The sequence below is a fragment of the Ciconia boyciana genome, chromosome 4 (assembly GCF_034638445.1).
Source record: "Ciconia boyciana chromosome 4, ASM3463844v1, whole genome shotgun sequence".
Taxonomy (NCBI): domain Eukaryota; kingdom Metazoa; phylum Chordata; class Aves; order Ciconiiformes; family Ciconiidae; genus Ciconia; species Ciconia boyciana.
This window is the reverse complement of record NC_132937.1, coordinates 54,377,457-54,390,165: the sequence shown is the minus strand read 5'-3', so window position 1 is coordinate 54,390,165 and position 12,709 is coordinate 54,377,457. Positions and strand designations below refer to the sequence as shown.

General features: G+C 35.3%; 1 protein-coding gene across 8 annotated transcripts in view; it reads right to left on the bottom strand.

The window, feature by feature from the left end:
* Positions 1-439: 439 nt before the first annotated feature.
* The window catches only part of DENND4C (DENN domain containing 4C), an 89,731-nt gene continuing 77,461 nt past the window's right edge, over positions 440-12,709 (bottom strand). For all 8 annotated transcript variants that reach the window (XM_072858897.1, XM_072858900.1, XM_072858894.1 and 5 more), the window contains 6 exons: positions 11,767-11,956; positions 10,621-10,866; positions 9,145-9,262; positions 7,321-7,474; positions 6,154-6,218; positions 440-5,463 (listed from right to left, as the gene is read on the bottom strand). In XM_072858897.1, the coding sequence (XP_072714998.1) occupies positions 5,327-5,463; positions 6,154-6,218; positions 7,321-7,474; positions 9,145-9,262; positions 10,621-10,866; positions 11,767-11,956 (910 nt within the window). In that variant the 3' untranslated portion in view covers positions 440-5,326. The remainder of the gene's footprint in view (positions 5,464-6,153; positions 6,219-7,320; positions 7,475-9,144; positions 9,263-10,620; positions 10,867-11,766; positions 11,957-12,709) is intronic.

Genomic DNA, 12,709 nt, shown 5'->3' with positions numbered 1-12,709 from the left:
GTCAAGTACACCAACCTGGTTCCCAACCACTGATTAATGATGCCTTTCCTGGTCAGCAGAGAGCAGCAGTTCTATCATCAAGAATCCAGGTCCACAACTTCCCTGCAAACAAGATTTTCATGGATTCTGCCTCCCTCAGCCTGTTGGTCAATTCTTACCTCTGCTAGTCCCTGTGGCTTGCTTAAGGTGCCACAGAGCCACCCTCTTTCATGAACCAAATCTCCAGGACTGAATCCCATCTTTTCCTTTCCCCCTGCCCCAACTGCTCCCACTCTTTCCCACCATTCAGAAGTCATTGAGGTACTATGAAACAATTCCCAAAAAAGGCAGTTGAAAGTCTCTGCTTTTGCCCAACTATAGGCTGAATTTGCATTTAAGATTAAATTCAGTCAAGTAGGTAAGTTCCAGTGGCAAAAAAGCTGAACAATTGAAATTTTTACACAGGATGCATACATATTTTATTTTGGGAAATACATTAAAAATTGTTTCTTAGTCTAGGATATTTATACAGAATTCAGAATATGCAGAGTGCCCTTTTAAACTCAAGAAACATTTGTCAAATGTACAAAAACATTACAGAGAAACACTTGTTAATCAAAGCACAGTAAATGGATGCCATTTTTCAACAGTTCAAAACAGTCTCTAAACCAGTGCAAATTTTATTGCATTAAAGAAAACTTCCCAGCTCACTTAATAAATTCATAATTAATTCACACTACATCCTTCCATCTTCATTACAATACAGTTTATTTTAAGCTCCTAAAAGGAGTTCAATGTGCTTCTAAAAACAGCAAACAATCCCTTTTATTTGCACCATTGACTGATGCAGACTGAAAGAACAAATAAAAACCCCATCCATTTCTCTCCTCGTATGCATCACAATATACAGCACAGTAGAATATAGAACTAGAGTCCAATTCAACCATTCAGTTTCACGACTTAAGTGTTACAAGGGTGTATGTTTGTTTTTTAAAAAGGTCCATAATGAAAAGCTGATATACAGAAGGCACCTTAAGGTTTTTATTAGTTAAAAGAAAAAAAAACCTTTGTTGAAAATGTACAGTTATGTGAATAAGATGACCTGCTTACCATTTATGAAATAAAGTTATCTGCATTGACATAATTGTTGAATTAAGAGTTTTAAAGAGAGAAAACTACTGAGTGGATTCTTCAGTTACTTACATTTTAACAATTTGCTTTAAAAATATAATTTCTATGATCTAATTTAATATACATTTTGAAAATATCCCCTATGTTGCAGTTATTCAAGGAAAGCAGTAAACTCTATGAAAGGTATATTCTTCTAGCTGCAGCAATACAAAAAGCCATTAATTCACAGTTAAAATGGAATAAAATTACTCATTCACAAGTGCAATGTAGCTTGAGCTTAACCAATGTGAAATTCCACTAGGAACAAGACTAAGTTACTTGCAAAACAAATTAATTTAGTTTGAAATACATATACTAAATAAAGTATTTTCCATTAAAATTGTATTGTCTAAAATTGAGTTACATAAAATGTGAAGACAGGATATGATTATAAGTAACATACAGATGCTTCTAGTAACGTGTAAAAGCTGGTACCTATTACTGTGCCAATACTGCAGCCACATCAGTCTCCTATACCTACGGGGTTTTGAAAGTTGTTGTGTCTCGGTAATGTGCCAGAATATATTTATAATTCATAAAGGAAAACTTTGTCACTTAAGAATCCTGATTTTAAACCTTTAAGACTGCATTTGTTGTTTTAATTCTACAAAAAATAGCTATTTTGATACGAGCACACAAGCTATATGTAACTTTCATAGCTGGGTGAAACGTGCAAGGCAGTATCTTCTCAGCATAAATGACTGCAGTTCAACATCCTTAGGGCAACAATTCAAGGAAGCTTCTCTGTGGTAATTATTATTCCAGCACAAACTTTCTAAATTCTTGGGCTTACCTGAAATTCATTAACAGTTTGCATCCACATATGTAATCAGTTTGGTTTACACCCTCATTTTGTGCACACATTGCAGGTTTTGAAGTTAATACTGATCTGCAACCATTTTCTTCACATTTATATGTGAGAATTCCAAAATACACACAGAAGAGCCATCTCCTCCTGAACACTGACTGTTGAGCTACTAGAAAGTATTTGGAGGCAAGAGTTTTGCAAGTGAGCAAAATGCCACTTTTTCTGCTTACACTGAGAGGAAAACAGAACCGAGATCAAAGCTTATCCACACCCCTCCTTCACAACACTTTGTCCAACTCATTCATGCATTATGGATTCAGATAAATTTGGATTACTAGGAGTGGGGTTTCACCCAGAAGCATTTGTAGGTAACTAAGTTGTTCCTATGTAGCCCAAGAAGTTCATGCTGTTACTAACTTGCAGAGAAAAACTTACTATGCCTTTAGTGCCTAATTTTCAGAAAGAAAAAAGTGTTCGCAATGCACTTACAAAAAGCTTTTGAAGACTTCTCCTGTTTATTTTTGACCAGATTTTCAACCATACAAGTATTGAGCCATGCTGAGCTATTTCATGCCATGCCCTTTTCTTATGCACGCTCACAGTTCTTTCAGCGTTCAAATTAGGGACACCTACATCTCAGAAAGTTTGTGTTGGAAAACCTGCAGTCTCTAGCTGTTTGTGGGAGGACACCTGAAAGTCAAAGGAAGAACAGGAAGTGCCATCATACATTTGAAAGGAAAGAAAGCAACTAGGAAAAAAACACTCAGTTCTGAATTCCTTTCAAATTTTTGTGAACTTGTTTTTTCCCCAAAAAAGCATCTCCTCAGATGAAAACTTAATAAACAAATTGCTTTCAGGGATCCCCCTTTTCATTTGAACTACAGATTTCATTCAAGAACCAGCTGATTAGTTACCTATTAAAAACTAGGCATTAAAAAACTCCAAATTAAAAAGAGTAAGCACTTACTTTTGTCATTCTATATTAAAGAATTAATTTCAATAGGCAGATTCAAGATTTCAAGTAATTACATGCAGGACTTCTACCACTCTGAAATCCAGGTACATACAACAGGAATAGAAGTTAATTTGTAATGTACAGAAATGCCAGGAGCAAATCAAAGCAAGTTCAGTCCTGCAGCTGTCCTTTTCCCCCTCAGGCTTTAGGGTTTTTTTTGTTTAGTGTATATACCAGGGGAATGTCTAACATCTAGCACTAGATGCTGTGACACAATCTGCTTTGCTGTTTCTACAACACTACCGCCTGATTAATCTATATTTTCAGCAACAGATGGGAAGGTTGTTTTGAAATGAAGGTGATCTGCTTGCAGACATTAGTTTTGTAATATTATTTACAATGGTTTAAAACAATTTGGATGTCACCAGTTACCTAAAACAGCACTCACCGGACAGATTTTCTTTGTAATTTAATGAGCTGGGAGAATTTAAGGATAACTAAAACTCGATTCCTTGCAAACTGCATCACATAATCATATGGTTTGTCCATCTAACACTCAAAAATTGTCTTTGTATAGCTGTATGTTTAAGATCAGTACAGAATTACACAGGAAAATTTGCTGTTTTAATTTGTTTAAGTTGTTTGGACGAATGCTTCTGAGAGACTTTTACTTTAAAACGATGGAAACACGCATGTCATTTGTGTAATAGAAGAAGAGAGGAAAATATGAAGAATCAAGCTCTACTCTTCCATTGTGATGTAGGTCAAATATCTGCAAGCAACCATGCATGAACCCAAAGAATAAGGAATGAAAAAAAAAAAAAGTCAGTGTGTGCTTTCTTGCTCTTAATTGTTGAGAAAGCAACATATTTTCATCAGGAGAGAATCTGTCCAGGCAATATCCCCATATTAACTTAGGATCAGCACTTTTAGACAAAATACAAGGGATCAGTCTATGATGCAAATGTATTTTGTCACAAATAGTGCTAATCCTTTGTTTTAGCCTCATGAAAAAACAAAAGTTGGTTTTGTCATTTCATGTAGAAGCTGTTCCAGACAGATCTTCATCCCTCATCATTTTCAAGAATGAAAATTTTTAAGAGAGAGAGTAGTATGAAGTAAATACATTCATACTCAGATGCAATTATAGTTTTAGCTATGCTCCTTTAACATGCTACAAATCTTACTCTTTTTTTCTCTAGGAATAATTCCATCAGAAAAGCTACACCATTAAATTTCAGCAAAAAACCTGGAATAAATCTTATCATATTCCTCAGGTAACAGAAATATTTAAACTGTTGACCAGTATCCAGGCTCTTCTTGCCAAGTGAGGTGAGGAAGTGTCTTACCTACTAGAAGCAATCCAAAAGATGGATTCATCTTTTCAGATCATACACTCAAGCACTTCATTTGTGCTAATATACACCTTGAAGACCACATTTATAAATACATCTTAATTGAAATATTGAATTTGGACTATCAGTGCAAAATAATTAACCCACAGGCTAGCGTGAAACCATGGGAGAGGGTGATAAAGAATTTAAGGAAAAGACACTTTTAAAGCATACATGCATACATACAGTATAAAGCATAATTTTTTCAGACAGTATCTGTTTGACAAACCTTATATGTATCCTAATGCCATTTAAGCTTCCCATGTAATTTTTAGGAAGCCATCCATTTCTGAGCTCCTTAGTGTAGAAGCCTATCATTCTTTTGGATAAAATGGCAGTACATGATTTGTCAGATAGAGAATACAGAAAAACTGAGTGTAAGTTTCTGGTTTTTACAACTGTAGACATACATTATGAAAAGGTCAGCCAAAGATAATTCAGAATCCTGGTTGGGACAAGATTCAGTAGAAGGGTAGCAATTCTAGGTACTGTGATCTGACAAAAGCAACTGCATTGCAACTTCCAATTCAAGGACTCAAATATTTACATTCATACATACATACTGCACACCAATAGAAAGATCCCTCATTAGGTAAAGGTCATTTTAAAGAAGTAGTGAAGAATCTAAGTATTCTGTGGAAGGAGAGGTATTTCATTAAAATCCACAAATATTGGTGGCCCTTAAGAAAGTCACCAACTATAGGCTGCTGTTTAATCATCACCTTTTTGAACAACTTGATATTGTGGGGGAAAGATTTGAGGAAGGAAAAGTATATACAGAAGAAAAAAAATCACTGAAACCTACTCACCCTATTAATACAGTTTTAAAACATTTTAACATACTTTACACTGTGTGTCACGAGATGAAAGACAAGAATATATGTGGTAGCTCAATGAAATTGCTTTGACAAATTGCTCAGTTATCACCTTTTGGGATTCAAAGTGTATATATCACCATGCTCCTTGTTTGTTCACCTATACTTTTGTCCCACTGAAGTTTAGCGTGTGTCTTCCTCATTTTTATATTAAAGGTGCTCCAAAGCACTTCCTACAACACTCAACCCTGCTGCTTGGTGGAGCATCTATTTTCTGCATCTTTTCAAGAACATCCTTTGGTAGATTTTTATGTGCAATTCTGTATTCATCATCAAAGACCTCTGAAATAGAAAAAGCATAGCTGAAGTTATTTAAGAAATCCTGTACAGTGCACACGACTGTTCCTATAAAACACTTTTGGTGATTTTTATATAATAACAAAATAATTATCTTAACTAGCCGCTGATTTTTTTTTCAAAACACATCCTCTCGGAGAACCTGAAAAGCATCTTGACGCTGGAGCATCACAATGCATCACAGTGGATGCCCATTACTTCTATCACAGTTCAGTTTGCCTGTTCCCAGGGTATTTCCCCCTGTCACATCCCATAAAGGAGTTCCTTTGCTTGCACAGTACTAAATAGGTCAGGGTAGAGGAGATGAGGAAGGGGTGGGCAATCAGGTGGCTAGATGACATAGGTCTAATATGTGGGTCAGAGAAAGATGGACAAGACTGGGAACAAGTTTTCAGACATGAGGAATTAAAGCTTCAAGCTAATAAACTTTGTTCAAAATAACTGATTACTGGTTTCAAAGAAAGTCAAAATTAATGGCCCCATCTGAATTACATTTTCACAAAAGCAACACCTACTTGAAAAGTGACAGCACAGTACTTTTCACTAACACACAGCATTTGAAAAGTTACTTAGAAACTCATGGATGAAAAGTCGATTTTATACACTAGTTTTCATATAAAGTATTCATATATTTCATACACAGGCACTATGCATTTCACAGTATTTTTTACTTACCAATGTCAATGTTCTCTCTTCCAAGAGACACCAGAGACAGGAAAAGAATTTCTCTGTAAAAACTCCTAGGAAATATTTTGAAGGGCAAGTCAATGAAAGCACCAACTATCCTAAGTCTAGCAAGTCAATGTTGAAGATGCTCATGTTCCATTATGTAGTTTCTGCAACTGTTCTGTTAATCTTGCTTCTGAAGAAAGTGACCAATCTACATGATTACTAGCTTAAGGTTTTCTCATGCCTGAATATTTTTCCTTAATGCATGAAGTTATATTATCTCTAAATCTCAGCAATTACATTGTCTATGAAAAATCCTTCTGCCAAACGTGCCATAAAAACTCCAGAAAAACAAGAAATACAAAATTAAGCATCAGTTATTTATTAACTCATTCCTGCCTGAGGGTAAAGTACAGGGAGCAGGCTTATTTCAGATCACCCATACTTTGTTTTTTGTTTCAGAATGTCACAACCTATGTCAGAACTGGGTATTACTAAACAATTAAATATTAATTATTTTCCTTGTGTAACTCATAAAGATTCTTCTCCAGGCAGATTAGTTCTTGTTTCTGTTTACTAACTACAAACCACAGAAGCAAAGATGACTTAGCATGACAGACTTCAAACACATCTTGTATCTGCTATAATTTACTTCAGAGGCTGTGCTTTTGTACGAAGCCCTCTTTGAATTGTAGTGCAGATGGCAAAATGTGTTATTTACATGTGTCCCTTTGTTTGTGGATCATGCTGTATCCACTTTTCTTAGCCAGTACTCCAGGTTGGTGGAATTTCAATAGGTATAACTAGGTAGTTTGGAGAATATTCCAGACACTGCAACAGGACGCTGCACACTTGTATTTATCAATTTGTTAGATCTGGAGTAACACCAAAATCTGCATAGTCAATGTCTGTGTTTTTCTTATTCATTTGTAAAATGTCCATTTTTATTAAACAATTACATTTATCCATTTGATGTGGATGAATCATGCATCTGGCTACAGAATGCATCTGTTTGTAAACATGGGCATAAACAAATATACACAGTGTTTGGTGGACACAAATGAAACTGAATATTCCTGAGACGTCCTTATGGAATTATCATTATGAAGTTTATACAGTCTGATCTTGTTTAAGTTTGAGTGGGGAGGAAGTAAGATGAGATTACCCCTTTACCTCTGTCGTTTCACATCTGGCTTAACTTTCTGTAGAAGGAGGTTGATTGGTTTAACTACGTTATTGCATTGAATACTTAGTTTGATGTTCTCCAACAAAGTGTTTATTGCCTGCTGATCTTCTGCCACTGTGGAGGGTCTCTTTTCAGAAGAATCTGGGAAATGCAACAGTATAGATTATTAAAACAGTAAAGATTTTTTTTTCACTTTAATAAGCAGAAGGTATTTCAGAAAGTGAGATATATACAGAACCTCTATTCAATCTACAAAAAATTGTTACAATGGAAGGGCTTTGTCTGCTTATAAGTCTTTATTCCACCACGAAAGTGACAGGATGCATCAAGTATCCATGTGCAAAAGCTCCCACATGACAGAGAAATACAAGAGACTGCAGAGTATCCAGCATCAGATGTTGCCTGTGATTGTCTGTTAGCTCAGATTTATTGCTGTACTTAAGTTTCAAAAATTAAGTTCACTCCAAGAAGGTTATTTTTTACACAAAGGAAAAGAAATAAAACAAAAGAAAACACTGTCAAGTTTCTTATCAAAGAAACTTTTCTTATCAAAGCCCTTCTTAAAAGCCATCTACAATTCATTGATAACTTTGGGCTACATATTGAAAGCGATAATGCACAGTTGCATCAAACAGAAAAGAAAATTATGAAGACATTTACCATCATGGTTTACATTGCCACTTCCAGAATAACACTGAACTATTATTCTTTGGAAAACAGTGACTTGTGAGGGAATAGTAAGTCCATTTACTGGCAAAAAAGTAAGGCTACAGATTAGGCAGCAAGCATGTGGCGTGTAAATGAAATGTAGACCAAGGCTAGTAATCATGATTAGACCAACCTGAAGTTTTCATAAAACTGACATATATGCTGGTTTACAAATGTAATTTCCTGTTTTCCAAATACTTTCTGACACTGCTGTAGAGCCTATCTACAATACTACTATTTTTCTTCCACATTTGAAATGGGCCTTTTGCTCCTTTGTTTACATAAATATATATATTTATGCATCTTCATTCATGTCTGCATGCTTTGGGGACGCTTTTCATGTATTATGCTCAAATCAATATGCTTTTGTAGAAGCTGAGGAAAACACATCTTGTTCTGTGCTCTTGACTGTAATTTTCTGATCAGTCTGTTTATTTTTAGGACACTTCTCAACAAACCCTTTTTTCTTCCTTAGAACCAGAATTAGCATGCTACATAGTTTTTAGAATAGTATTTAAAAGTTAAAACACAGACTGAGAAGTTTATGTCAACAAGGAGTTTTTTGCTGATCAGAAGTAATGAAATCCCAAAGTTCTCATAACCAGTCTGCCTGTTTTTTCTTCCTTCCAAATCAAATTATGGTAGACAACTTGGATCTTGCTTTTTGACAGTCAGGTAGGCTGCCAAATGTACATAAGAATGGGACTTGTGACCTTTCATTCATTTATAAAAACACAAGATACTTTTTGGTAATACCGTCTTCTTTTTCATGCCTGCATAGATATAACCAGATAATGCAGTGAAACATTCAAATCAGGTGAAGCTTATTTAGCACCACATCTAGAGCCAATCCTCCCACCCTATTTATAAGTGTATGATGTATAAAGCACAGATAACATATCTTTTCACACAGATCAGTAAGATCTTTTCACAAATAATTTGACACGAGACTCTGTTAAGTACCTAAGGGATTGCAGATGCTTCACACACTAAAAAAAGCTTTCCAACTTGATGGGCTGTGTACACTTCATACATTACAAAACAACTGTTTCTTTCCATAGCCTCTGCTCCCTCTGCTTTCCTGTAACATTTGTTTTACTTACTGAGATTTCTCCAAGCTATATACAGGGGCTCCCCGGGCTCTTGGTGAAGGTTGATATTGTCCCACAGAAGATGGATGTATACTAGCTTGCTATCTTGAGCAAGAGATGTCAAAGGAAGCTAAAAAACATGAGGAAAGGGCAAAAGTTTTAAAAACATCAGTACAGTCTTATAATTTAAAAAACTGCTCTTTTACTCATTTTGCAAACAAAAAAATCTTTACTTTATTTATCTTGAATCCAACAAACAGGAACAGTTGATGTTTTCTAGCGGAAACTGCACTCAACCAGAGCAAAGTCACAAGTACTGCAACATTTAATTGCCTTTTCTAGTTTAGCCTAATGTATGAAGGCCATTCAGTTTCCTACAGATATCTGAAGAAAATAATTATGAGGATTGTATCTCAAAATATTTTTTGAGCACCAAAGACGTTACTTGATTTGTACTACTTATCATGCCATACCGTAGTATCTGACCTGATTAAGATTTGGTATGCATGTCTATGTGTTGGTCTTCCCAACAAACAGAAAGAATTTGTATTTGCATACAAATATGAACCATTTATTTCCATTAAAAATATATGGCACTCAAAACAATAGTTCCATAATTATTTTATAAAATTACGTGCCTCTGGAATCACTAATACAATAAGAATTAGTGGGCAAGAAAAATTTAGCACTAGTGTGTCAATTTAAAGTAGTGATTACAAGATATTATGTCCTATCTTGTAGTTTTCCCTGCTAATGCATTGTATTTTTCCAGTATGCTTTAGATTTCATTAGTATTGGTTTTCAACTACATTTCTTGGAAAATTGTTGTTGGTTCTAGGTGGGTTTTTTTTTAAAATTGAGGGATAGAATTTTAAAATTAAAGTGCATACAATTAGATAGGAAAATACTACTTTTTCGTGTGCACCATATACAAATACCTATTGAATTTGGTACTTACATACACTAATCATACAGGTTTCAGACAAGCATCTGCTCCTTAAAATGGGAAAAGCAAAATACTTAAAAGATAGCATCCACTCTGCATTCTTTTGTTCTATTCATAGTAATGAAACTCAGTGGCATTTGAATAGCAGAAACTATCAGTGGAAAAGAACAAAAAGTATTGACCAATAACTTAAAAGGTTTATATAGTGAAGTATGTAACCCACACTATGTGGATTACGATGTATTGCAATTTGTGAGTTCTCCACAGACACATCCTTTTTCCTTCTGTATATCAGCCTTCTCTTTAATGAATCTTACTCTCTGGCTTTTTAAAAGAGAACAGCTTGACTAAAATTTGAATGTTGTTTTCATTCATCTTCCTTCAAGATTCCTTGCAGAAAACAAACCTACCTACTTGTAATTATAAAAAACAGGAACCTAGATCCAAGCTACTCAGAAATTACTTACCCTTTTTTTTTGAACCAAACTCTCAAATTTGGCTTACTCTCATATCTGCAGTTCTAATATGAGGAAGCCACTTACCTGCACTCCATCATTACAGTGTTCAGATGTTAGAATGAGACCAGGTAAGTTGCTAGGTAGATCCAACCGTCGGAAATACCAAACTAGGTTCCAGAAAATTATGGGGTGTTGATTGATGAATTTGGATCTATGAATTACTTGCTCTCCCTCATTTTCCAACAGTGATTCAAGCTCCTTACGCAGTACCAAAGGGCTCAAGTAGGGTACAGATACAGGGAGAGGGTTAGGTCTTTTTATTAAAGGATCCTAAAAAAAAAAAACAACACACAAAAGAAAAATTGGGGTTTTTACAAAATCAAAGATTTTTCTTCTAGAAATACTCTTCAGGATTACTTGCCCTGAAAATCCCCCATTGCACAGTCTCTTTTGATATCTGGAAGAAGCCTCTGGAAGTACTGAACACACAATAACTTTAACAGCATCAGCAGTTTTGACTGTTGAGGTGTTTCTTAACTTTAAAGAATAATCACCTAAGCTCATTCTATTATCTGAAAAAGAGAAAATGCTAATTTGTTATAACTTGTTCCTGATTGTGCAGTTTCAAGCTATCTAAGCCACTACTAAGCCAGTGGTGATGGAGATTGGAGAAAAATGTCAGTGATAAGATCAGCTGTGGAACTGAATCATGAGTTCACATGTTAAGACAGTTTATTGACAACAAAAAGCACCAGGAGAGAGGAGAAACACTTTGTTTCACATGCAAGAATAATGAAATAGTCTCAATACTGCCTCTTATCTTCTCCCATCCACTCAACAGGTAAGTCTAACAGAATATAGAGGAGGAGTGTAAGTAAATGCCTGGAAAAGGAACAAACTTTCGTTCTTGCAACAGTGCGTTGTTTGCACTATTGTGTTTAGTCTGCTGTAGAACTTGGGTTATTTTTAAAACAAACTTCCAGTTTTAGAAAGACAAAGACTAGCTTCATTCTGCTAGAGAGAACATTTCAAATCAAGCAGCACTGTTTGTAGAATGTACTGAAAAAGCAATTTTAGATTAACTGAACCAAGATTTTTTTTGTCATAAGGACATGAAAATATGGTTGGCCATTCCCTAAATGGACAAGAATGCTAGTAGAACATTATTCACTGTAAGCTCATTGCATTCAATATTTTGCTGTCAACTGAATGTGCAGCTTCTAGACTTACCACAACTTCTTGCAAACTATTTGGAAGGCTAACTGTTGAAATGCCATGAGATGGTCTCTGGGAAAGATCAATGTTTTGCAATGGACCTCCAACACTGTGGCTCCGAGTCAAGGACACTCCCCTTTTTGGTGGATTATTGGCAGATGTCTTCATGGTTCTGGGATCTTTACTCTGTTCTTCTGCCACACCACTGTTTGGATTTAAGAAGAGAATATGCTAATATGAAACTATTCAGCATTCCTATGGCAACAGGAAGGAAGCAGAGAAAGGCTGCCACGTAAGTATCCCAAACCAAGTGTGTCTATTAATAAAGAATCATATCTGCCCAGTTAGCTCCACAGTTTAGAGAAAACAAAACAAAATGCCTCTCAGAACAGTATAACCATTCCTCTAGAAAAGCAGCTAGGTATAACCTCAGACACAAATCTGAAAGCACTGCAGTTCTGTATGGGTACCATTGCTCTGGTACAGCTTTACCTTGCTTAGAAAAACAGCAATGTACAGTTTTGTCAACACGCAAAGATTATCTTGTTCTGACTATGCTCATTTTTACTTCCTCTTCCCTTTACGTTTACTTTCTCTAAGTGTCGTAAGCAGAGCAAAAATATTATAGAAAACGATTTGTAAGTTGCATGCCAAAATAACTGAAAAAACGAAATTGTAAGTGACAAACTCATCCAACAAGATAATTTAAGCAAACTTCTATTACAGGCTTGTCAAATTTAACCCATACAATCAAGCTGCTTGCAGATCTAGGAATATTCATTTTGTGCCCCTTATAACTGAAACAATGGATAAAACCAATTCAACTGTAATACAGAAGAAAAAACATCAAGTGAAACAGAAAGTGTCTGCTTCCAAATAATCTGCAAAGAGAGGGAAGAGATTAATTTAGAGGTGACCTTCACTCCTAAATGTGACTTTAGTTAAAAATATGACATCA